Source organism: Hirundo rustica, chromosome 10 (genome assembly GCF_015227805.2).
Source record: "Hirundo rustica isolate bHirRus1 chromosome 10, bHirRus1.pri.v3, whole genome shotgun sequence".
NCBI classification, from domain to species: Eukaryota; Metazoa; Chordata; class Aves; order Passeriformes; family Hirundinidae; genus Hirundo; species Hirundo rustica.
This window is the reverse complement of record NC_053459.1, coordinates 8,410,292-8,436,590: the sequence shown is the minus strand read 5'-3', so window position 1 is coordinate 8,436,590 and position 26,299 is coordinate 8,410,292. Positions and strand designations below refer to the sequence as shown.

Below are 26,299 nucleotides of genomic sequence, written 5' to 3'. Positions count from 1 at the left end.
TAACAGTAATAAAACCACTGCCAGTATTAAATTACTTTGTATAGGATTTACTACTGAAGTTGCAGATAATAAAAAAAGCTGGATAATCAGACTTTCAAGCATGGTGGTGAAGCTATGTAAATGAAAACCAAAACCAGAAATAATATTAAAAATGACAAAAAGCAGAGAATAGCTGAATCCAGCTATCACGAAGCGGTCTTGTGGTGTTTATCACAAAATTTTCAGGAAAATATTGTCCAGGAACATGCATGCCCCAGGCAGTGCTGGAAGGACAGCTAATTGTAGGGGAGTAGGGCTGCTTGTGTGCATGCCCCTGTCCAGTGTGGTTTCTCTATGAATGGCTCTGTTCTGCTTTGTATCAGCAAAGAACTGATGTAATACAAAACACTAAGAAATCCATTTGCTTATGTTTCAAATTTCATGGTGGTTCTTGATAATTCAATAATGATAATGACAATAATAAATGGTCCCTTTGGTTCACAAAACATAGCGATTTATCTGTTTTTTATGGTAGTGAATATGCAAGATGGCTTGAATAATATTTTTCTGGTTTGCCCAGCATTAGGCTATTCTAGAACCGTTATTATCATACACTGTGTATGCTTTATGTACTGATAGAGGCTGGAGTGACAGATAGGTAAAATACAGAATAAATTTAATAGGGAAATCCATTTTTTTTCACCATTTTAATGTGTCTGTGTGCGGGTGTTGTGTTATCATATAAGGGTAAAGCAATTTACCAAAATTTGAAAGATGGAACGCATCTAGGCTATTTGTTTTGCTTTATTGGGTTGATTCTTAACATATTCCAAATGAAAATTTAGGTGTTCTTTCTGGAGACTTGTGCTATAGCTACGTGTGTAAGTTATTCATTATAGTCAGGAATTATTGTGACACTTTGCTGTATTCCTAAACTGTGTGTTATGAATAAGAGCAGCTTGTATCACAGATGATCTCTACAGGCTGCAAACCCCACTGCACTGCTGGTCAAGGGAGGACAGTCTGTGTGTTTGGTGCCTGTTTCAATAACATAATAATTGTGGCAATTGGTGTGTGAGTAGATTTGACTTACTTGTTGTGACCTGATGGGGGTCAAAATGCAGGTCTCAGCTTCTGCAATGACACAGTACTGTCAGGGTGAGATCCCTCATCCCTCCTGGCTGGGGCTGTGCCAGCCTTGGGAGCTGTCTGTATCTGAGCCTCACCTTCGCCTTGTGAAGCCAACAACCCTGGTGGCACCTGGCTTCTCTGGCCTTCTGTGAGGCTGTGGCATGGAGGAGGCTGCTGGGTGCGTGGCTCAGTCCTGGGAGCTGCCTGAGCAGTCCCTGAGCCCGGAGCAAGCCCTTGGGAATTACTTTTCCATCTGCAGCCCCGAGTTCGTGCCATGTGTCAGGCTGCTGCTCAGCTCGCTGTCCCACTGTACCCACAGCCTTGCTCTGAAGTGCACTGCATCTGGGAAACATTCCTGTTTTAGAGTGGAGGTGGTATATAAATGACTATTTCTAAATGTACTGTGACGAAGTTCTGCTTCCAATGCCCTTCCGAGGCTGTGACTTCTAGAAAAGGAATTCAAGTGGGACAGAATGTTTGATGTTGACTGCTAATAGTGTAATCCAGCCCAATGTACAGAGCTGCCGTGAATATATGAAGAAGAGTGAAATTAATAATGTGAAGTATGGAAAATATAGGGAAAATAAATTAACTAACATTTTTTGAAAAGTGTGTTAGAAAATATAATACTTCTGAAACAAGAGGGCATCAGGTGTTAGAGCAGCACTGCAGCGCTGCTGTTTGACATTAAATGAAATAAATCTCAGTTTTGAGGGTCTTGCCTAGTGTTAAAGCAAGATTACAAACCAGGGTAGCTCAAAAAAACCCTATCCAAATTTCAGTAGTACCATTATTTTGATGCAGCGCAGTTGAGCAGTTTTCTAGCAGGCTGCTCAACATATGGCTCTGTATTCTGAAAAAAAAGCAATTTAACCATGCTGGTGCTGGCACTGAAACCTCCAAGTCTCTTCTGTCCCTCTTCTGCAGCTGAGACCTTTTCTTCTGTTGCATGTTTTTCATTACTGTGCTGCTTCTCTCCGCTTCACAAATGCAAGATGCTTTTCCAGAGTTTGTCACTACTGAGTTTCCAGCTGGATGTTTAAGGTCAAAGTTCTTCACGTTCTGGTGAGTAATAAAGATTCTGATCCAGGACTGGGACGATGAACACTCTTGCTAAGCAAGGCAGGGGTAGGGAAGCACTGGAGGAGTTAAAAAAAAAAAAATCCCAGGAAGTGTCGGTGAGGGAAAGTCTTGTGACAGGTTGCACACAGAATTAGGCTTGAGTGAATGCAATAGTAATGAGAAACCCTTTTTGAAGAAGTGGGGCTAAAAATGTGGTTTGTGTTTTTTCTAGGTTGTTTGTACTCCTACAGCCTTCTTAGTTATGGGAGATACCAGCACAATTCCTGGTGTGAATGCACTCATAAGTCACTTTTACACTGTTATGAGTATAGCTAATCCTCTTTCATGGGGGAGTAATTCTGCAAGGAAACAACCTTGTATTTGTTAAGTAAATTATATTTGTGTAAAGAGAAGTCTGAGTCTATAAATAATAAGTCAGAATTTATAAAGAGGATACCTGGGAACTTCTTGTTTCTGTGCACTTGCATTTTGACTGTAATTATATTACATTATATTTTATGTTGAAGTTTTTAAATTTAATTTTATATTCTTGCTGTTTTAAAGAGTCAATGGAAGACTTCATAGGCAGAATTAAGAAGTTCAGTAAGTTTTCCTAGTGCAGCTTCATAAGTCTCAAATAATTAAAACTAGCAAGTCAACCTAACAAAATCGCCAATTATTGTCATTTAAAATAAAATATTAGAGACCTTTAGGCAATTAAGCAAGTTGAATACCCACACATTTTAACACAGTACTGAATTAATTAGGAAAATGTAAATCAATAATAGCTTTAAGTAAAAAGTTTTTTATTCCCTCGGCACTGAAATGCAAACTACTAAACGTGATTTATTTCAGAAAAAAATAAGCAAAGTAAACTTGCCGACTCCCTTTCTTTATAACCCTGGAAAGAACTATTTGTTTCTTTGGTGCGAGTCTAAGGGTGAAAGCTTAAACCCCGAAGTGTTTTTTGTGGACGGGAGCAAGCAGAGGCTGAGCTGGACCCCAGCACTTTGCCGAGGGTTAAGGCCCTACGAACACAATGGGATGTTGTTGCTTTTTAAACACATTTAGCCATATTCACTTATTTTCTGTTGTGGGGATGTTTGGGTTGTTTTTTTATTTGTTTACTCTTGTTTGTTTGAACTAATCACCACTTAAGTAAAAGCCTCTCTGCCTGCCCTGCCTCCTCTTCACCCAGCATTTAGCCATGGTGACCAGTCAGGCATAAAAACGTGCTTATCTGCAAATGAATGGCAGCTCTTTGCTTCATTAAAGCCTCTTTCTCTTCTGGCACTCGCATTGTGACCCTTTGATATTAATTCAAAGGGCAATTAAAGAATGCGGCCCATCTTTGAAGTAGAGCATTCAGGGCAAGGAATGGGATGAACCTGGGACTCTGATGGACTGTGCACATTCAACAGGCCTTTTCAAGGCAGTTTGAAGTGACTCAAAGAAAATGGGCAGGAGAAGGTCAAAGAGAAAAAAGGGGCTAAAGAAACAGTCTGTATTTGTTCGAAGTATTAGCCAAGCAAACTGCAAATAGCAACAAAATGAAACAGTTAATAGAGCAGCCAGACAGAGGCATGTCAATCACTTAACTTGAACAGCATTGGGCTAACCAAGGCTTCAGTCCACTGTGTTATCTAATTATCTTGGGAAAGCCAGTAGCTGGAAGTAATAGTATTGTATTTCTTTCTGCTTACTGCTCAGAAAAGGTGATAAATACTCACAGCTTCATAATTATTCAACATATATACATAAAGAGCGGTGGGTTGGTGGATTGTAGGCAAGCTGCTAGTAGAAAACCAACAAAAAACCCTTCTCAATTAACCTGAGATGCAGAATGTGAGCATTAGCATGTTTAAAAATCGTGTAAGGGTTTGCTTATGGAGTGAGCTAAGACACACATGGTTTCCTCTGGAACAAACCTTAAAGACAAACACATTTACAAACCTTGGGGCGTTGTTTTCGATCCTTCCTCCAAATATAGTTTTAAACCACATATAATGTTAAGGGTCAGACTTTAAACCACAATAAACAATGAGATTAAGAGCCAAGACTGCAACTCTCCTTACTTAGCATATGCTGTTGTACCTAAGCGATGTAGCACACATGGTATGAGAATCCTGCCTTATTTTGCCCTAACAGGGTAAATTAAGGACAAAGTTTCACATTTGCCTCACTTTTTTTTTTTTTTCCTTTTTTTTTTTTTTTTAATTGTTGGTTAAATTATCCCCATGGGGCTTGATTTTCCACTGACCCAAATTTGCACATGAAAAACAAATACATGATTTTATTTGCCCAAATGGATGTGCCTATAAACAGGCATATTTTAAAGTCCTGGCGTAGGAAAAGATTCCTGAACTTATCTTCATAGTTGCATTAAATTGTCAAATTATTGAAACAAGGAAATAATAATGAATTTGCAATGTGAGAAAAGTGCTCTGGCCTTGATCCAGATGATGCAGAAGATTGTATAATAAGAGCAGAAGTGTGTGGCAAGAACAATCTTGAAATACGTGAAGTTTTGCAACATTACTGAGCTACTTGCATCTTGGAGGTGCATTTTTGGTCTTTCTTTTTTTTTTTTTTTTTTTTTTTTTTTTTTTCCTTTTTTGGTCTGTTTTTACTAGGAATGGATTTTAATTTGAAAGAGTGGCTGTTGCTTTATACTGGTTAAATCTGCCACACCAGTTTGCAGGTGCTGCTGGAAATTTGTTAAATTTTTACATTTGTGTAAAAATATAACTTCGGTCTCCAGCATGATCCTGTTTGCTGGGATCCCGCTTGTGTTAACCAGCCTTAAGCTGTGTAGCAAGATTGGGTGGTACACTTGGTTTTACATTGTAAAGAATTTGCAGCAAAAAGTGCTCTACACACATGAAATGGACAATATACAATAAGACTTAACGCATGTTAAAAAAGTACTCCGTCAACAGCTGGTAATGGTTTACTGTGGAGGAGGAGGAAGAAATAATTTTTTTGTTGCTGTTGTTGAGAAAACAAAAGCATTGGCACAGTCAAAAAAATCACTTTTGTTGAGATCTTGCATGCTAAATTTTAACCAGAGGGGCTATTTTTTTTTTTTTTTTCCTGCATTGCACCCTCCTTTGAACTTCAGTTTAACAAATAATCTAAAAGGCTATTCAGTGTGGTTGTGCTTGTATGAAGGGTTCGGCCATCATACAAGAAGAAATATCATATTTTCTTTTACAGTGCCCACTGTATTTTCTTTTTTTAGGCGCAGAAAAAAGAGTAATTCTTGTATATGTTAGGCATAACACTATTTTGAAGTTACGTAGTAATAGAAAAAATGGCACTGTGTGAACACTTCACTGTCTAAGAATTCCAGCTGGAATAACTGTACAGAACCAATGACCTTTGTTTTGTATGAGTCCCTCCTGATGTCTACAGGGTTTTATCTATAGTCTGTTGGAGCCAAAGCTATAAATTAAATTAGTTTGGTTTTAAAAGGTTCTCCTCTAATAGGAGGGATAAGGCTTTTTAAGGATCCCTCTGAATATGTCAAGATTGACAAAGTGTCATTTCATCAGCTGAAAACAGAGTGGATTTCTACAAGGAGCATAGAGCCTTAGCTGGTACAAGCTGCCTTGCCTGTATCTCCAGCTAGACTTGGACCAGTATCTGTGGCAGTGGCAGTTCTGTTTGGTGTAGTTGGCTGGCTGGGCTCTTGTCATCATCTCTCCTTTGATTTTAAGCTGTTCCCAATATTATCTAAACTTCTTTCTTCCGCTGCAAATGGAAAGTGCACTGTTCTCACTCCCTGGGGTAGCTGTATTTGCCTGGAGCAAGGAAGGTCAGCACATGTCCCAGAGGGGTGGTTCCCTCTCCTGCTGGGTAGCAGGCCAATTTAATAGGTTCTGCCAAGGTAAAATTGGAGAGTAGGACTGCAAAAGGAAACCCTAGTCTTCATGTTATGACCAGAGCAAAGGAAGGACGGCTGGATGGAGTCAGCTGGGTAGACAAAAGGAAACAGAAAGCACTGAAGTCCCAGGATGCGTATTATCTATTATCTGAACATACGGCAAACCACTTGGGGTTTGGGATATCTGCCCAAATCCCATTTGCATGAGTTTTGGGGAGCTTTGTTTCCTCCTTAGATTTTGGTTTCAAACCAAGCAAGGCCTGGCTGCAACATGCATTGGTGGGACAGGTGCTGCAGCCAGGGCCTTGCCTGGAACAAGCTTTTTTTTCCTTTGTTGCAGTTGTCCAATCTCATGGCTTGGAACAGTTTTTTTCCTTTGTTGCAGTTGTCTCTACTCATGTCCTACAGAAATCTGTCCAATTGTCTGATCTAAGGGAGCCATCACACCAAACCCTGAAAAGAACCCTCTATTGTTTGGGGTGCATTCTCTTTTGGAAAGCAGAAAAAGCATTTTAGGTCTTCTCAGACATGCATAAGGACTTAATGCAAACTCCAATCTTTGATTATTGCTGCTTGCCTGGTAGAGTTCCCTAGATGTTTTGTGTGTGACTGAGTCCCTTCTGTCCATGAGACGAGTGTGCTTTGAGGCTGGACACTGCCCTGGCCACTCTTGATTGTCATCCAGGGGACCTGAGATGTGGGGTGGGTGCTTGGGACCCCTCAGTGGGGAGTGGGAGGCTTGAAAGCACAAAATTTCTTGTCTGGCTATTCCCCCACCCAACTAAACTGAAGTCTAGTTTAGCTGTGTCGCAAGAGGTAGAACCTGAGCCTTTTTTCCATGAAACTGGTGCCTGGTTTTCCTTGTTGGTGCAAGTGCCCGATGTGTCTGTCATCTTTGATTTCTTCAGTGAGTGTTGGTATATGGATTTAGCTTTATAAATGCAAAATTTAATTTTAAGCTGCTTTTCTCTCAGAGATTTTGGGAAATATTTTTGCCTAGCAAGAAAGCAGAGCCAGCTCTTAGACGATAACATCGTAATTGCTAAGGCTATACTGCATTTTCTGAATGAAAATAGTGGGTAGTCTCTGTTTCTTTGCTAAAACCCCTCATTTGCTGTGTCCCAGTGCTTCTCCTTGAGACTGGAGGCTTTTTATTTGCTGGTGTTCCTTCTCAGACGCTGACTGCTGTAGTGCTGTGTGTGCAACATACACTCAATACATCATCTAAGCACTGGAAAGTGTTCATTCCCTTTGTGCAGTCTCTCAGGCCTGATGTAAAACAGGCAGAAGTGCAGCAATTCCTGCCATAATGTAACATGATTCCAGGAATTAGAATTTCTAACTCTGAATGTACCAGGAAGCAGCAACACGCCCTGTGCCGGCAGGGATGGGCTGGTGGTGGGCTCCTCACCCTCTCTTTTTTGTGCATAGTGTGTGTGTATGGCTGCAAGAAGAGAGGGTACAGAGGGGAAGAATAGATGTCAATATAAATGTATCTGTTTTTTTTTACTGTAGGCTCTGAAGCTTCTTCCATGAATTAAGTCTAAAACCACCAAGTGTTAGCTAGAAAGTGGTTCTGAGCACCTCAGCAGATAGGCTGGATTCTGCTGATGTGAGAATCCATGGAAGTTTTGCTTTTGGCTTTTATGACTGTGGGACTGCATCTGAAAAATGCCATAAAGTGATCTGAAAAAAGTTGCAAAGCTGCAGAAATACACAGAAAAATCTGAAAAGCATGAGAGGAGGGCTTTTAGAATATATTATCATTCATGGGGAGATTTTTGTAATGTCAAAGTGCTTGAGTGTTACTGGGAGTTTTACAAAGCTTGGAAACAAAAGGTTAAACTCTAAAGGAGTATCTTTAGATTTTTTTTTTTTTTTTTTTTTTTTAATCTGGAAATCCACTAAATGAAAAAAACCCATCAATAGTACTCAAATTCAAATAACAACAAGTTAAAAAGAGGTGAGAAATGTTTAGTAAAACATGTCTAAAATTAATTATTACTAGAAAATAAGTTTTTTCCACTTGCAAACAATTGACATGGTTTAGGAATCAGGTCTGGGGTCAAAGGGTCTTGATGGCCAAGTCAAAGGGCACCCAGAGATGTATATTAATGCATGTCAGCTTCTAGATCCTAGAGTCAAGCAGTAGTTCATAAAAGAAACAAGGCATCTTAAGAAGAAGTGTTATTAGCAAACATCAGGTCAAAGTTTATCTTTGGGTCAGTGTGTATGGGAGGGTCATCCATTCATGCTCCTAACACAGGCGTTATCCGTAAAGCTGCCTTGGCACAAGACGTAAAGGGAAAGTAGAAAACTGAAGTTTTAACTGTGAAAACTTGGTAATTTATCAGAACACTTTGCAAGACTAAGACTTAAATTGAGCATCCTTAATGGAGCAAAGGAAAATAGGAATTTTATTTCAATTACTTTTGGTAGTGTTTTGTGTTCAATTCCTTTTTAAATCCAAAGATAAAACTTAATTTTGTATGGACATGCAGGCTTCTCAGCAATGTCTTTGCACTCTTGCCTGAGTCAGAGTTGATGCTATAGGGGACAGACATGTCTTTCTTTTGAAAGGACCAGTATAGCCAATGTCAAACCCTTTGATGTGGAGGTATTGTAAATCTTTCCACGTGATCCTTCCTGGAAGCCATGGATTTCCTAAGAAGTGCGTTGACCAGTTCATCCCATTTACAACGCTACTTCTGCAGCTCTGCTTTCTCCTCTTCCCACCGCCTTGGGTGTGGGAACCCTGGCGCCCAGGGCAGCCGTGGCCGGGGGCACTCCGCCACTCAGACCTGGAGGAATGCTCCTGCTGTGCCGGAGCACACAAAGGCTGCCTACTTGCTTTGACAAGCCCATGCTGCAGAAAATCCTTGCAATCTTTTGTGCTTCGTGGTGTTGACTTATTTTAGTTCCACGCTAAGATGCTCCCCATTGAAACAAGCCAAAAAAAAAAAAAAAAAAAAAAAAAAGGAAAAAAGAAAAAATGGAATACGGTTCTTTTAAAAACTGTTATTCTGATGCCTTTAGGAGGCACTTTGCCTGACTTTCTAAAGAGATGTGTTTGAACGATGCAACTTTGCTTATGCTTTGGAGGAGTAGAGAAGGGCATAGTTGTAGGAATAATAAATATGACTATTCACTAAAGCCCATTATGTTTGTATTGAATGGTGATTAAAATATAATGTGCAATGATAACTGAGTATTTCTGGGAACCAGTGTGACAAGAGCTGACAAAAAAGAGATTATCTGCTGGACTTTTACTTAGTGTATAGTGTGAATATTGTAGACCTGAATTATGCATTTAGTATATATGTTGTACACTGGAAAGTCCTGAGCTCCAGAGACACCAGCATAATGGAAAGCCTTGGCATGCTTGGGAAAACAGTCATGTGTTTGCTGCTCTTCAGTGCAGTTATAATAGAAGAGTTCCAGCCTCTTAATTAAGTTTTTCATTAAATCTTTCTGAATTTTGTGTTGGTAAAATATATGAGGAAAGTCTTATGTATGAGAAAAGCCCTTGAGTTGTAAGTCAAACTCCAATGTTTTTTTAGACAAAATGCTTTTCCTGTTGGACCCTGGCAGCTGGACAAAACTGACTTTTTTTGGGAGCACATCATATTAGCTAGAAGTTTCCTGACTCCAGATGGAATTCCTGGTTGGGAGTAGGGGATAAAGTGCCTCTCCTGTCTGCTGTAAGCAGGGCATGTTGCTGCATTAGGAAGTGTTTCTTGGCACTGAGGTAAAAGCTGTAATAAGACCTCTCTAGGTCCTCCAAGTTCCTCCACTTCATCTGTATAGCTACCCTCTATTGGGTATCTGGAGTGTGGGAGAGTAAAACTCAAATGCTTGGGGCTTATTTTGGGGTGTGTGTTGGGTTTTTGTTCGGTTGGTTTTTGATCTGTCTTTTTTCAAGCACTCATCGGACTTTCTGAAGAGTGGAAATAGAGCAGGAGTTACTGGTCTCACAGACTGTTCAGTTGGTCTCTGCTCCAAAGCATCCTGAGTGAGTGCCATGACCACATGCCTCTCCCTCTAGAAGACAAATGAGTCCTTCTCTCTTTTCATTTTTCACAAAGGACTTGAACTAGATTTTGGGGTTTTTTTTTTCCACTAGCACAAAATCGGGAAGGCGGGGGAGAAAGCTTGGAAGGAGAAATGTGAAATGAAGAGAAGGGCAAATATTCCCTTTCTCACCAAGTTGCAACCATGGTCTGAAAGCATGAAATGACATCAATTGGAAACATACCCAAACAGCAGAGCAGCTGAACCTTTTCTGCTATAATCTGTCATGGCTCCATCGAAGTTAATTTGAAAGTCTGCCTGTTCCTAAATAGGTGCAAAGGCCTTCCAGTGAATTGTGTGTTACCATAGGAAATTGTATTAAAGGGAACGGCATTTTGGGAGTCTGTAAGCTGTCACTTTTGTAGCTGCATTGGGTTGGATATAGGCTCTCAGGAAATTTGTGGGGTTGACTTTAACTTTGTGAGAGTATCTGTACTGCTAAACTGAGAGTTGAAGCTCTGTAAAATACTTTGCGCTAGAGCAGCACAAACTATTGGTCCTGACAGAGCTCTGCTAAAAAATGTGAGCTGCATCATGGGAACAGACTCCTGAAACCATGTTGTATGTGCAATGCAGAATTCAGAAAGCCAGAAGTTTGTTCAGTGTCTTTGTGATCTCCAAGGCTAAGGAGGACTGTGGGAATCTTGGTCCCTTTGGTGGCTCAGCAGGATCAAGTTCACTTCTAATTCTTTCTCCTTAAGTCTGGTTGCAAAAATTAATGAAATAACTTGAGTTTATCAGACAAAATGAGGAATTTATTATGTTCCCAATGAAGCTTATGGCAGCATTAGTTTACTACAAGATGACGCCCACTAAAATAATAAACAATTACTTTAAAAGAGGAAAATGGCTGAATGCCAATTAAGACAAGCATCAGAATGACAATGTTCCATTTTTCCACTGTAAGAGAATGATTCGTGTCCAAGGGATTACTTTTGAAATTGTTTTGAATTCTACCCTTTAATTTATTAAATGAATCCTTAGGAACTTGATTGCTAATTCGCTTTAATTTAGAAAAGCCACACTGTCTTTGGATGTAGGCAGAGCCCTCAGGGGTCTATAAAACTGTCAATAGGGCTGGTAATTTGGCTTTTCTTTTTTACTTATGGTTTAAAGCTTAATTGTGAGAGCGGGGAAAATGCCATGGTTTTGGTTTGCAGGGGCTCAGTGTCTTACGGGTTTCAGATCCCATCAGAAGTCATAGGAACCCTCCTCCTGCTGCTGACATGCCAAGCTGGAAAAGCTGTAAAAATCTGGGGAGGACCAGAGGTTTGCTGAAAGTGAGTCCCACCTGGTTTTCATGCTGGAATCAGAGATGGACCAGAACCAAGTCACTCAGTCTAAATGTCCCTCAGCTTTGGGCAGGTCTGGACCCTGATCAGGATCTGAACTTTTTGTGCCTTAGGCTTGTCTCTAATTGAATCCATGCAAAACCAGAAATTTCACATGACTTTGATGCAAAACCATAAATAGGCCCATTTTTTATTCAAAACAAAGTCCAGGTTTGCTTAGAAAGATCACAAACCTCCTACTGAACGTCGACGGTCCGGTCCCAGATTATAATGAGAATTGAAGTCTCCAATGCAATAACTTTCCTGGAGGCAAAGGTGCTTGGTTTTTGTCTTTCTAGTTAAATGTGTTACTGTTCAGAGGCAGGCAATGATGTCCCACTGCAAGTTGGACAGAAGACGATCTAGACTCTTCTTTACACATACCCTGGTTGTAATTACGTTTCTTGGGTTAGATCACAATCAAAAATCTTAGTGGCACTTCTAGTGGCTTTGTGTCTTATATAGAAGTGTATAGGGATAATTCCAAGTGATATGGGATTAAAAATGCAAAACAAAGCATGGAACCTTGGATGAGATTTTGTTTGGATTTAAACATTTTTTGCAAACTCTTTTCCTGAGCAGTCAGGTTGGGGGGGAAAAAAAAAGCAAAACCAGCTTTAGATGTTTGAATGTTGCACAACAATTTTCGAGTTGAAGGAGACTTTCAAAAAGTGTAGGGATTTTGCCAATATGAATTCTGGTGCCTGAGCAGAACAGCATGACTGTTATTTAATTTTAATGACAAATGCAGGCTCTTCCTTAAAGATCCCAATCTGAGCATTTACTGTGAAGCTATCAATTGTACATATTGGTTAATCCATTTATAAGTGATCATATATGTTAGAATTAAGTGAGTGTTCATCAGAACACAGCCTGGGTCAAAGTTTGTTTGTAAAATATTGTATGACAGCTGCCCTTAGACTGTGATTTGGAAAGTCTGACTGGAGTGTCTGAATAGGTAATTGTCACTGAAAACATCAGAAATGTTTCCAGGCCATCTGTCACTCAGCCACTTGTTGTTATTTGTATTTCTATGGTAAACAGGAGCCCTGCTCGGGGACTGCCACTGTGCTGGGAGCTGTACCAACACAGATCTTGGGATTTCTCTGTGAAAAGGACTTAATGATATAAGCACATGAAGGTGTACAGACATGTTTAGACTTTTAAGTAGAGATGGAGGCTATTGAGCTCTATGATGAGCAGTGGTTTCAGCCCACTGGTACCCAAAATGCAGCAGATGTTGGCAAGCTGTCACAGGAGCAAAGCCCCTCTAGAATTCCTGTCTCATTTGATGTCTATTCAGACAACTAACATTCTAGGCTTCTGCTGTGAGCCCAAAGGCACAGCATTTATGTGCTACCAGGCACAGAGTAACTAACACTGATTACTTGGCCAACACTAGAAGAAGGCAAAAAGTCCACTACCCTCACAGGGTAGCCCTCTTGCATTTGTTTCAGTGGTCTGTGATCCCCTTGGGCAGGATTAAACCTGGGACCCTGGATTAAACCCCTCCCTGTCCTGCTTGTCTAACAATAAAAAGGAAGCCACTTAGAAAGCTGGTTTCTCTGTTGATCTCGGTTTTCCTTTGCAGACACAAGAGGCTGGCTGGCAGAGTGCAGCTTTTATTCTTTTCTGTCTCTCCACTGTTGTGCAGAGTTCACTCTGGCAGGCTCCCCCTGGACACATCTGGGGCATCTGTCAGGCCCCTCCATTGGGCTCTGTCCAGCTGGGTTGCAGGCCAAGTTTTGATTTCCTAACCTGTATTAACTACTTTGATGTGGCTCTCAGCAGGGTTTGACCTAAAGCAGGCAGAGAATAACATCTCACAATCCATAGGGTATGAATTGAAGAAAAAGAAAAAAAATAATCAGCTTTTTAAAAAAAAATTGCCATCAAATAAAAAGAAATAGCATGATTTTTGCTGAAATTTGGCTGGATTTGAATGCTTGTCTTTTCTAAGTTTCCTAGAAAAGCCCAGCAAAATATGTGCTGCTTGTTTGCATAGGCAGGGAAGGTGGGCTGTGTGTTAGTGGTTGCGGTTCTTCCGGGACTCATCATGGAGGTATTTCTCTTCCAGGCTGGATTTACAAGATGAGATACTCAAGCTTCTGTTTTAGGACCTGCTATGTTTTCATATGGTGGCAGGAAAATGCCAAGCACTCTGGAGAGTCTGCTTTTTGAGAAACCGTCTTGGTTTTGAATGTGCTATAATATGATGTTTTCAGGAGAATTAGAAACAAGGAGAACTACTCTTATTACCACAAAAGAAAGCTCTCTTGTTGCATGTTTTGTGATGGAGCTATTAGGACTCTCTCTTGTGACGTTCCTAGGTACCCAGCAGTGCATGTATGAGTCTTTGCAGACTGTGGTGCTCTTAGTTGAGTAAAAGTGGAAGAAAAAAAGAACTCTGAGTGGTGCCAGAACACTTGAAGGCAAGAAGAAGCAGGATTTCTATAGCTGACATAAAGCTTTTCCCAGATCTTCTCCTGCTTACTGCTGAAATGTTGAGAACCTCTGGGGAAACAGAGAGAACCTTTAAATAGATGCTATCAATTAACCCTACAGCCTAACAATTTAAGATAGCTGATTTTACAGAGATGAAAGACTGTAGCTAAGAAACTAGGCATTTTAACTTTTCTGGATTCATCTATTTGCATTTTGGCAATTTCCCCCCCTAATTTTAAACATTGCAAATATGATTTGGGGCCACTTTCTGTATTATCTTCGAGAATTTGCCCTATTTCTGGAGGGTAAAACCATCCATTTTAATGAAACCATTGATCTGCAGTGTGTGGGAGATCATCTAAAACTGAGTACCTCTTTATGCTCCAAAAAACCCACAGGAAATTTCATTGGGTTATCTACTTGGGTAAAAGGACCTAAAGTAAAAACCTTGTGTCTTCTCAGTGTGGACATTCCCAATGCCTGAAGGTGGGCAAGGGTGGCTGAGTCTAGAGGCTGGATCCAAAGACCACTGACACAATGTGTCTTGCATTTAATACTGGGAATATAGAACTAGATTCTTCAGTCTCTTTCTTTGGGAATGGCAAGGAGCAAACGAGTTGTATGTGTGGTTTTGTACCTTCCATATCACTTAAATAGTCTCTGCTTAGACAATCATGTTACTTTGAGTCATTGAAATTCTGGATGCTTATGTTGTAGGGAGACTGTGGGAGAAGAAATGAAGGAAATGAGTGAAAATATGTTTTATAATGTCAGTGTCCAAACAAAGCCTACAGGACTCATCAACCGGCATCCTGCCACTTCTGCTGTATGTGTATGGTGAACAGTTAAGAGAGGCCAGTGTGTTTATTGCACTAAATTTGGTGGTGAGTTACTTTTTCAGTTTTTGGGACTGCTAACAATTCAGAGAGACAGTTATAAATTGGTTAATATATATAGAGGTTTCAAAGCTGGTGATATTAAGTATGTGTATATTTAGTCAAATAATTTTTGACATCTCTACCATTAGGCATTCACCAGCAACCATCATTCCTGTAGGTTTTCAAGAACATTTATCAGCATCTGTCAACAAGTAGTAAATGAGAGCAAATGTATGGGAATTGCAGATGTCTGTGGTGTAGAGACTGGATCCAGAGTGACTCCCAGCTGGCACATTTTCCATGCTATAAAGGTGCTGTGGGGCTGGCTGCAGCCCAGCACAGCCCATCACTCCCTTTCATTGAGTGCTCTGAGGTCAGCTGGTGCGGTTTTTTTTTTTTTTTTTTTTTAGTTTTCTTTGGAATAGCTAGCAACCTGTATACCTTGCTTCATTATTAGCAAGCCAGGGTCCATGTCCTCAGAGCACTGTTTGTGCTTTATTTTCTCATGTTTATTTAGTGTCTGTATTATGGCAGTGCTCTGGTCAGGTGATATCTGGGAGCCTCAGTAGCTGTTGTGAGGTTGGTAGGAGACAGTCCCCGGGAAATGTAATTAAAGGATGATGCCAGGAGCTCATGTGCATGCAAACCTCACAGGGTGAGGAACAAGGAGCATCTGCAGGTGACCGGTTCTTGGATGGACTCAAGGTAATTACTGTAACAGCATCCCAGGCACTGTAATGAATGAAACAGCATTGTGTGCTTCAGGGAGTCTTGGGCACAGAGCCCTGCACCCCCCATGCTGGCACCCAAGGTAGGGGCTGGAATGAGAAACCCCACAGGAAGTTACACAAAGAGGTACTGAGCACCCTGCTGCTACCCTGTTGTAGGGTCCTTTTATCCCAAACACTGGAACGACCATAAAGGCTGGGGCTGTCTTTGACCAGTGGGACTGGAGGGCTCGATACCCAGTAGGACCAGGTTTCATGACAGAAGATGATGGATTTTGAGGTCAGCACCCCAATTCTTATGTAGCTGTGATGGAAGTGACCTGGAGTTACTAACAGCTTTGGCTGGAAAAGAAGTATTTGGCAGGAGTAGGTAGTGTCTTCGAAAATCAGTCATAGGAAAAATATTTGATGCAAAAGATAAGCTATTTTTATTGACTGAAATCTGAAAAGTATAGGAAAAAAAAAGCCACTAATTTTAGTTTTCTTTCACAAAAGTCTTCTGCAAAGTTAAGTGATTTCTAGAGGAAATGGAGTTGTATTCAATGACAAAATCCAATGTTCTGTTTAAGGAAAGAAAAAAGTCTGGAAATATTTTGGCCATTCCAAGTCCTGAACGTGATAAATAGAGACGGTCACATAATTCAGTGTACCTCTGTAGTGGGTAAAAGTGGCTTGAGGGGTGGGCTGGCTGCAGCTGTGGGTTTAAGAAGATATGATAAACTTGATTTCCCACTGAGACTTTGAGGACTGTAATCATGACATGGAAAAGAAGCTACCTACAACAGCTTGCTCTGCCAGTGTTTGTTTGGAATCAGGAATGTTATTAATTCAGGTGCTAGAACAAGTTGAAACAAATAGGAAGTTTATTAAAACATTCTCAAATATTTTTTGTTTGTTTTTACAGCCATCTGTAATGTTTCTGTTTTCTTCAAAAATGTTTTAACAATACTACAAGTGGAATCAGTAAAGAAATACAGAGCTGTTGTTGAAAAATGCTTGTAAGCCTTTTCCATCTTGGTGTGCCCAGTAGTTTGATCAGCTCATATAACTTTAGGCATTCTGTTTGCATGGTGTTGTTGCACAGGACTTAGGCAAATATAATTAATAGATTTTTGTTGTTGTTGTTCTGAAAAATCCACACTACCTTACACAACTGAGAGATTGCTGACAACTCAATTATTTGCTGTGCTTTAACTCACTAATACAGTCTCATTATTTATCCAGAGACTCCTTCATTTGCTTTATTTAATTTCTCAGCTGACAAATTCTATCTCCCAAGATACTCAATGTTTTCAGTCTTAATTGGTTATCAATCAGCTTGTCCATCAGCTGATACCGACTTGAAGACATAACACCAATCCTTTCTTAATATGTTCTGGGATTTCTGCAAGAAAGATCTCACTTACCTCCTAAGTCTCCCTGTCTTATATTAAAATATCACCTAAAATACCATTTTCATAAATTTTCTTGGGAGAAAACGTAATTTGGATTTGTGTTTTTTTTTTCCTTCGCCTTTTTTTTTTTTTTTTTTTTTTTTTTCAAATTTTGGAGACAAAGTTGTTTAATCTTCTGGAAGTTTTTCCTTGAGATGTTCTAGAATTTCTAAGTGAACAGACAAGATGTTGCAATATTTAAATACAGTACTCGTGTTCTCAGCGTTACCAGGGATGGTCCCTACGGGAAGGGCTGAAAAAACTCCCAGACGTAGGCGCTCGGAGCTCCCGGAGGAAAACAACGAGCCTTGCTCTCGCCTCTTGGAGCCGCTTTTGCAGAGCTGCTCGGGGCGGCGGGGCTGCGCTCGGGGGCCCGGGGGCAGGGTGATTGCCGGCCCGGGGTCCGGGTGATTTTGCAGGGTGATTGCCGGCCCGGGGTCCGGGTGATTTTGCAGGGTGATTGCCGGCCCGGGGTCCGGGTGATTTTGCAGGGTGATTCCCGGCCCGGGGTCCGGGTGATTTTGCAGGGTGATTGCCGGCCCGGGGGCCGGGGTCCGGGTGATTTTGCAGGGTGATTGCCGGCCCGGGGCCCGGGGGCCGGGTGATTTTGCAGGGTGATTGCCGGCCCGGGGGCCGGGTGATTTTGCAGGGTGATTGCCGGCCCGGGGGCCGGGTGATTTTGCAGGGTGATTGCCGGCCCGGGGTCCGGGTGATTTTGCAGGGTGATTCCCGGCCCGGGGGCCGGGGTCCGGGTGATTTTGCAGGGTGATTGCCGGCCCGGGGGCCGGGGTCCGGGTGATTTTGCAGGGTGATTCCCGGCCCGGGGTCCGGGTGATTTTGCAGGGTGATTGCCGGCCCGGGGGCCGGGGTCCGGGTGATTTTGCAGGGTGATTGCCGGCCCGGGGCCCGGGGGCCGGGTGATTTTGCAGGGTGATTGCCGGCCCGGGGTCCGGGTGATTTTGCAGGGTGATTCCCGGCCCGGGGGCCGGGGTCCGGGTGATTTTGCAGGGTGATTCCCGGCCCGGGTGTGCGCTCGGTGCCGCAGCGCTGCGCCGCGCCGGGTACCGCAGGGCGGCTCCGCTCGCTGAACCCTGCCTGGCTCTGCCGGGAAAGGAGGGAGAGAGAGACTGAGCGAGGGTCAAAGCTTGCCTGGATCCAGCTTTGCTCGTGCACTAGTAGAAACAGCGTAGCTCTTTTAAGACCAGTGGATGGAAACTCCACACAGTCAGCGAGGAGGTCTTGGCTTCGTGGGGAAAACTAGCAACTTAAATTTTAGTCATTAAACCTGAGCTAACCCTTATGTGAATACCAACTTCTGAAACGACAGGGAAATCTCCCACAGGCTTACATGACTTTTGACTTTTACCAAATCACATTATTTATTAGGCTTTTTTTTTTTTTTTTTTTTTGGTAACACACGTAAGTGTGTATGTACCGTGGACCATAGATTTAAGTGCTAACTGCAGTTCCTTTATATTTAGTTTTCAATGTAAAATAATAATAATAATAACGTTAGTAATTCTAACAATGACAATGATAGTAATAATAATAGTAATCCCCCAGTGCGAATTTACAGCAGTGAAAGTTGGGATCAGACCCACATGCAAAGCTGTTAAGTACTTGAGCGTCACTTGTATCAACAAAGCAAATCTCTTTTTGGCAAAGGAGGTGGGGGAATAAGAAGAGATTTTTGTAGTTGTATTTGCAGTTTCCTTTTCCCTTCCTTTCACTCTAGAAATTCTTTATCCTTTCATGCACAGTTGAGAATTAGCCATTTATTCTTAGTGCTGGCGATGCAGTCTTTGATATTTAAAATGGAATGTGATGCTCTGTGGTTTTGAATGAAGTACATGCTAGTAGATTAATGGTGCAGAACAGTTAAACACTAGGCATTTTTTTTCCTTTCCATATTATTTCATAATTGCAAAAAAAATTAAATATTTTTTTTAAAAAAGAAGAGCCTGTGAATTATCTATTGTTTATGCAGTGAAATTGTTTTCACAGTGTTGTCATTCTCTTCTAAGTTGAAATCATTGAATAGCTATGAGCTGTCACATTTTTTGTCACTTATAACTGCATCAAGCTGTGCTGACAAAATGTCCCTGCATAACTGTTAATATGCATTGTCATTTTAAGCATGAAACAGTTTAGCTAATGATTTATCTCTTATAATGCAGCACTTGGGGCAGCTGTATGATTTGTCTCTTTAGCAAGTCAAGTAATTTCTTTAACAAAATGTTAAGCACAGATGGGCCATGGGCTGTCAGTTAACCATTATTGTGCATGCATCTGCTTGCCTTCAATGCACTGTTTTATGTATTCAGCCACTTACTTAGGCACAGTTCTCTGAAAAGCGGAACCTACTCTGATTGGCAAATAAAATGTTCATTTGTCTCTTCTTCCTATTGTTTTGTTTTGGTAACACATGTCAGCAGCTCAATTACCCAGTTCATTAACAGCTCCCAGTGGACATGATGGCCAACCCATGATAAGGAGGGCGATTGTGGCACATATGGTCAATAATAGCCTGTCTCTTGGTAATTGTAAATAAAAGTCACTGTTGGCCATTTCCTTTTACTGCAGCTACTGTTTTCCTTTTCACTTTGCCGTACAAAGCACATTTCTCTATGTGAATCAGCCCAAACAAAATAAAAATACCATCCATTTCTCTCAAGAAGATCGCTTTTATCACTGCTGTCGTGGTTGTCTGCTTTCTGTGCTGACTTTCCAGCTTAGAGCTCACAGGATATAAGATTGCTCTTTTCCAATTCCAGCAACGGATTAATTGCTCTTATTAATCAGTTTACTTAAGTAGCAACATATTTTCTCAACATTTCCCTCATTCTCTCACTGCAGACCTTTTTTAAAGTGCCTGTGAAGCTAAAAAAAGTAATTCACAATTATTTTTTTTTTGTAAGTATGCCCTTTACAAATAGCAGTGGTTTTCAAAGGAGTAATTGAAGTGTGACTTAATCCTTGTTAGATGAGCGATATTCCTGTCTAGAACAGAAGCTTTCTCTTTGGTTTTGTTTCTCTTTCTTTGATACAACATAGTCAAAATGCCAGTAGAACGCGTTAAAAGCAATTCTGCTACTTGTGGGTATTTCACGTTGTACCACAGTCTGCTGCTTTCTAGCAAGGTTTAGAATATCTTTATATATTTGCTGATTCCTAAATTTTCACTTTTAATAGGAAAAAAGATACATGTAGCAGCTTTAGTATGCTCTATCATAACCCATCTGAGAAATCTTTTGTAACTGCTTGTTTCATTCTTTATTTCCTGAAATTTGATCTTGCTCTTCCTCTCAAACAAAAGGAATCCAGCTGATAACAAGTTTGGGGCTGTGACTTAATGGGGTGAACCTTAAGGTCTCCAAATCTCTCTTTTGTCCTCTTACCTCACGGGTGTTGAAGCACAGAAAATGAACGTTGAATTGGGTAAAATTGCAGCTCTGAGTCTCAGTAACCTTACCCAAAAGTGCTTTGGTGGGAGAACCTAAATTTTAGGGGCGCTCTTCTGTCTCTTGAAGCATGCTTTATCTTAGATAAACACGGCATTCAGTTGTGGTGTCTAAGGAGCTCACAGGTGGCTGTGGGGTGACTCGGGACCCCTGAGCTCGTCCCCTGCTGCCTGCCATATTCATAACTAATCTCCTCCCCGGGCTGCAGGCACTCGGGGAGTTGTTGAGTGTCAGAGTTTATTTGTCCTGGTTTGATTAGCACAGACCTGGCAGGGCGTATTTTCTTTTTAATGGCTCCTTGCTGTGACAGTGAGGTTTTGGGAGGAGGAGAGGGGGGAGCCTGGCGTCATGTTTCCCCAGGCAAACAGAGAAAAATGAAGGGCTGATGTGCTGGGAGGGAGAGAGGTGCTCTAGAATCTTCATTATATTTTGAATGGCTATAAGATCCTGCCCCTAAACAGGACTGCTGAGAGGAAAGGAGAGAGAGGGCTGTTAGCACGAAATAAATGTTGGGAAGGATGAAGCCAGAAAACCCTATAAATATGATTGCTTAGATTCTGAGAATGTGAAACCTGAATGGCTCCAAGCAAGGCCTCAGATCCCATACAAAAAAGCTCTTCTTCTAAAACCTAACTTCAGAGATCTCTCGTCTACATTCATACACACCGTCCTGGAGTCCTCAGCAGCAAGAGGCATTTTCTACAAATAAGGATGCTGTCTTTTTCTTCCTGTGGACTTTATTTTGAGGAAGAAAAGGATGCTCGGTGCATTTCTATCTTGTCGACTGTTAAAAGCCAGCCGCTGAAAGCCTACCCCAACACAAACAAGGATCCAGGCAGGAATGCCCTGCTGGCCGCCTGGGGCTGCTCCCGTGGCAGGGAGGCAGCGGCAGAGGTGTGTTTGGGGAGCTCCTCGGGTGCCTCTGACACCCCCATCCTGCGGCAGTTCTGCTGCTCTCCCTCCCTTTCCTCCTTAATTCCCCCGCAGCGTGATGGAGGGCTGTCTTCGAGCCCCTTACCTCTGGTGGGGAGAGGCAGCGTTGGAGGGACGCCTCCAGGTGCGGAGGTTCGGGGAGGGGGAGCTGGATTAACCCCTGCTGTGCATCCCCTTCACCCGGCTGCCCTCCCCAGCCCCCCGGCCCGCCGCCCCCGCCTCCGCGGCAGCCGCTTTTGTGCCTCCCGCATCCTGCCAGGCAGGTGTCAGAGCCCTGAATGCGGGCAAAGGCCCCGCTGATGGATACCACAGATGGAGCGTGGAAATCGGCCCAATAGGCCTCAGCCACAGGCCATTTCTTAGGACCCAACAAAAGCCTCCAAATAAGTCAACAAAAATCCCAAAGATCACAAAGAGAAAGTGTCATTTGTCATTTGCTGTGGGTTTGTGTGGGGGTGGCGGCCCTGCCGCACTCCCCTTGCCTGCACCCGAGCAAACACGAGGAGGTCACTCGCCTCGCCTCGGCCTGCATGGCCGCGGGGATCAGGAGGGGATCAGACGGGCGCCAGCAGCCACCGCCGCCCCGGGGAGCCCCAGAGACGGCAGTGTAACACCCCGGGGAGCCCCAGGGACAGCAGTGTAACACCCCAGTGAGCCCTAGGGACAGCAGTGTAACACCCCAGTGAGCCCCAGGGCTGGCAGAGTGAACACCCCAGTGAGCCCCAGGGACAGCAGTGTAACACCCCAGTGAGCCCCAGGGACAGCAGTGTAACACCCCAGTGAGCCCCAGGGCTGGCAGAGTGAACACCCCAGTGAGCCCCAGGGACAGCAGTGTAACACCCCAGTGAGCCCCAGGGCCGGCAGTGTAATACCCCAGTGAGCCCCAGGGCTGGCAGAGTGAACACCCCAGAGAGCCCTAGGGACAGCAGTGTGAACACCCCAGTGAGCCCCAGGGACAGCAGAGTGAACACCCCAGTGAGCCCTAGGGACAGCAGGATGAACATCCCAGTGAGCCCCAGGGACAGCACTGTGAACACCCCAGTGAGCCCCAGGGACGGCAGTGTAACACCCCAGTGAGCCCCAGGGAAGGCACTGTGAACACCCCAGTGAGCCCCAGGGCTGGCAGAGTGAACACCCCAGTGAGCCCCAGGGACGGCAGTGTAACACCCCAGTGAGCCCCAGGGACAGCAGAGTGAACACCCCAGTGAGCCCCCGGGACAGCAGAGTGAACACCCCAGTGAATTTCAGAGCTGCAATGGAGCAAGGAGGAGACTGTGAAACTAACCTTGTTTAAATAAAGAGCTGAGAAGATGGATGTGTGGAGAGTAGCTAGCTAATAAAATGCTACCAGAACCCCCCTGGCCTTTGCTTTCTTAATATTTTTTTTGTTGACCTTATTTTAGAGAGATCTACGGCTAGACAGAATTCATTCTGGTTGTTAGACTAGGAAGAAGAGGCTGTGTAATACGCTATTAAAAGTGTTACAGTGTGTGAAGAGCTGTGAGAAGATCTGCTTCCCTGGATTGCAGGGTGATAACCTCTCCATGATAACCCCTCTGCCAGGTGCACTGTGTTGCAGCCCTAATGCATGGGCTTTAAATGGTTGTCATGTTATTGTTATTTAATTATTCAAATGAAATGTCTTGCTGAGAGGAAGAACGGCCCACAGAATGACCTCTTGTGTGCCATTTTGTTGTTTGGTTTTTGCCCCGATGTGTCTATTTACAGTGTTTGGAAAAGGGATGGTTGCAGAACTCCAGGTGACCAAATGCCTGTGACATTGGGCAGTGGGGTTTTGTATTTGTGCTGATAATCGGCATGCAGCATTTCCTTAGGCCACCAGATAGGTCATGAGCAGTTGAGAGACAAATAATTTCTCTTTAATTCTGTAATTCTTTTTTAAATTACTCTTAGTGACTCAGCAACTGGTAATGCTGTTGGCTGCCTCTCCCATTTTGAGCTATATAGTAAGAGGGGTTCCGGTGATCCCAAGGGGTCCAGTCAGGGAATCTCCCAGGGCACTGAGTCTCCTATTTATAACTTGAGGGGTTGGAAAATTAGGATCATTAGGACACATGTAAAGGTTAGTGATATGCAGGTTTTGTGTCTGTGCAGATGATGGATGTAGAAATAACCCAGCTCAAATCTCTTCGCTGGTGCTGAATAATATCTTTGTATATCATGAAAGTCAGTAGACCTGTTAATGAAATACTGCTTAGAGAGAGGGCAACACACTGTGACTATTGTACAGATATAAATATATATGTTGCTTGTCTAAAGGCTGAGATGTATCAATTTTTGTGCTTAGCCAGTACTCTGACTGCCTTCTCAGCTATACAAAAATCTAATAAGGGTATATTAATAAGAAAAAAATAATAAAGGTTTCCTTGATGATAGTGATATTTACGAATACTTTGTAAGAAATAAAAACAGTACAGTTTGTAATACAGACACGTAGCTATCCTTTGAGATTACATTTGCCTGGCTTTAATATCACAGGGCAAATAGGACAAAAGAAGCCAATGTTTTCAATAAAACTGCACATTGCAGTCAGGCCTGGCAAAAGGTAATGCCAATGAAAGCAGACTGATATGAAAGTCATTTCATGTGATATACAATTTCTCCCTACTTTAATTTTATTACTTTCTCTTTAAATTCTTGCCCTTGATTACACATATTGTTCTGGACTCTAAGATTATATAGAATTTCTTGGGTTTTTTAAATTGGTTTACCTTTGTGCCTTTCATATGCTGCTTAATGAAATATAAAATGAAAATTAAATGAAGTCAGTGTTTTAGTTCTACATCCTTTTGCAGAAAGGAATGAGAGCATAGGGAAACATGTCAAGATTTTGCTAAGTTTTAAAAAATATTTTAAAAAAGATAATGGTATGTCTCCTGATACTTTCCACTCGGTGAGGGAGTTCACTTCAGAAATTTAGCAGTAAGTATCCCCAATAGATTGCACAGTTTAAGCTGGCTTTTTATAGGTATGTACATAGATGTTTGAAGAAGTTCTACACATAGGGAATCTGAAAGAGTTCCTGACGTCTCGGGTTTGACTTCCTTTTCTTTTAAACTCATTGTACACGTTTAAAGGCAGCTTTTGTCAGAGAAGTTGTCTCCAAAAGGGACATTTCTGAACTCTGTTTCAGATCTCACCACGCCAGGTAGGGGCAGAGGGCAGTGGTAGCCAGTGTGACCCTGGCAGTGTGGCTGGTGTGCTCTCCTCCAGCCTAGCTGGGCAGTAAGAGCTGTTCTGCTTAAGGTGGGTGATTTGTATCTGACAGTGATATTGGGGAACTATATTTAAAATATCCTGTATTTCTTTTTGCTCTTGAATTACAAAGTTGAACCATCCTGGAGGGTTACAACTTGGCAGTTGCTGAGAAAGGCAGGTGTCACTTGGGACCCTGGCTTAGAAGATTTGGGATTTGTCACTAATTCAGTCAATGTAGTATGTTAATTTTGGGATACTCTAGATTGCCTGTTTAGAAACCACTGAATTTGAACTCTTTAGGGTAGGATGTTTGTGCTGATTCTCCTTTGTTCTAGAGAAAAATATTCTCAAGAATGAGAAACCTCTTAGTCCAGTCTTACTTGGGACAAACCTTCAGTGCAAGTAAGAAACTCTGGGAGTTGATATTTGTTCAGTATATTGATGCTGAGATCCACAGGAGTTTCTCCTTATGTCTGTGTATGCTGGGTCCAAGATATTGATGCTGTCTGGAAAATGAAGACATCTTTCACAAAGGAGCCACTGGTCTAGCATAATTGTTCTTTTTTTAGTTTAATAAACTTTTCAGCTGAATTGTCTGAAAAAGCACTTTCCATTTCTCACGCTCTAAGTAAACAGATTAGGTGTATTTATCAGCTCAAACAGTTTGAGTGAAATTGGAAATGTAAGATAGTAGAAATTAACCTGGTGGGGGGTTTTAGCTGGAGCTTGAGAAATAGTTTGCTTCCAAATAAATTACTTTAAAAGGATTATATTGAATCAGTGTCTATATCAATAATTTCTTTGGCATTGAAGAAATTGACGTAGTAGCAGCAGCAATGCTTGTATTTCTATTGAACAAGCAGTTTCAGCATCGCTGGGGAGTGTCTGCCCTCTTTAGGTGGTTTCCCTTGACTCAGGCAAGAAGGAATGCTGGTTGCCTGGACAGCAGCTGATGCAAGTGAAGACTGGCTTTGAAAGTCTACTTTTTCGGTTCATTACCGTTTGCTGGAGAAAGTGAGTGTGGTTGGGTACTGGAAGAGGTTCTGCTGCCTTCACAGTTACATCTCGGGGTTCAGCTGTAACTGGAGTTCACTTGATTGCCAGGGGAAACAAGCAATGCTGATGGGACCTGGCTGTGACCTCACTATCTCCATGTCTGTGAACTCCAGAAGGAGTTTCTATATTGATTTCTCTACAAATAGCTGATTGTAAGAGTTGGTAGCCCCTTCCTGGGTCATGGTCATGCTGTGTGTGGTTTGTATCTTGCTGACTTTTTTCGAGTTCTCATTCAGGATTTGTGAGGGGCCTTTGGCCCAAGACAGCCTCAATATGAAAGTATGTCATTGATTGATTCAATATTTTGATGTTATTTCTCCTTAACGAAAGCTAATTTTTTGCCTTTTTTTTTCTTTTTTGAGCATCAGCACCTCAGTCTGATGAAGGCTCTGACATCGATTCTGAACCAGATTTGCCCTTAAAAAGAAAGCAGCGTCGCAGCAGAACAACCTTCACAGCAGAGCAACTGGAAGAGCTGGAAAGGGCTTTTGAGAGGACACACTACCCTGACATTTACACCAGGGAAGAACTTGCACAAAGAGCCAAACTCACAGAGGCTCGTGTCCAGGTATGTATAATATAAGCTGCCTAGTGAAAGGAGTTTCCTTTTCTGTTAGCACGCGAGTCCTTTTATATTCTTACATTATCCTGCTCCAGAGTAGAAGGAAAACGTGAAACAACATTGT

At 42.2% G+C, this 26,299-nt stretch overlaps 1 protein-coding gene across 6 annotated transcripts in view; it reads left to right on the top strand.

The window, feature by feature from the left end:
* PAX3 (paired box 3) overlaps nucleotides 1-26,299 on the top strand; it is a 76,575-nt gene that overhangs the window by 25,816 nt on the left and 24,460 nt on the right. For 3 of the 6 annotated variants that reach the window (XM_040074096.2, XM_058421917.1, XM_040074097.2), the window contains one exon: nucleotides 25,976-26,181. In XM_040074096.2, the coding sequence (XP_039930030.1) occupies nucleotides 25,976-26,181 (206 nt within the window). Of the gene's footprint in view, nucleotides 1-14,652; nucleotides 14,790-25,975; nucleotides 26,182-26,299 lie in introns of those variants that run through there. The other 3 variants (XM_040074099.2, XM_040074098.2, XM_058421918.1) reach the window with 2 other exon arrangements.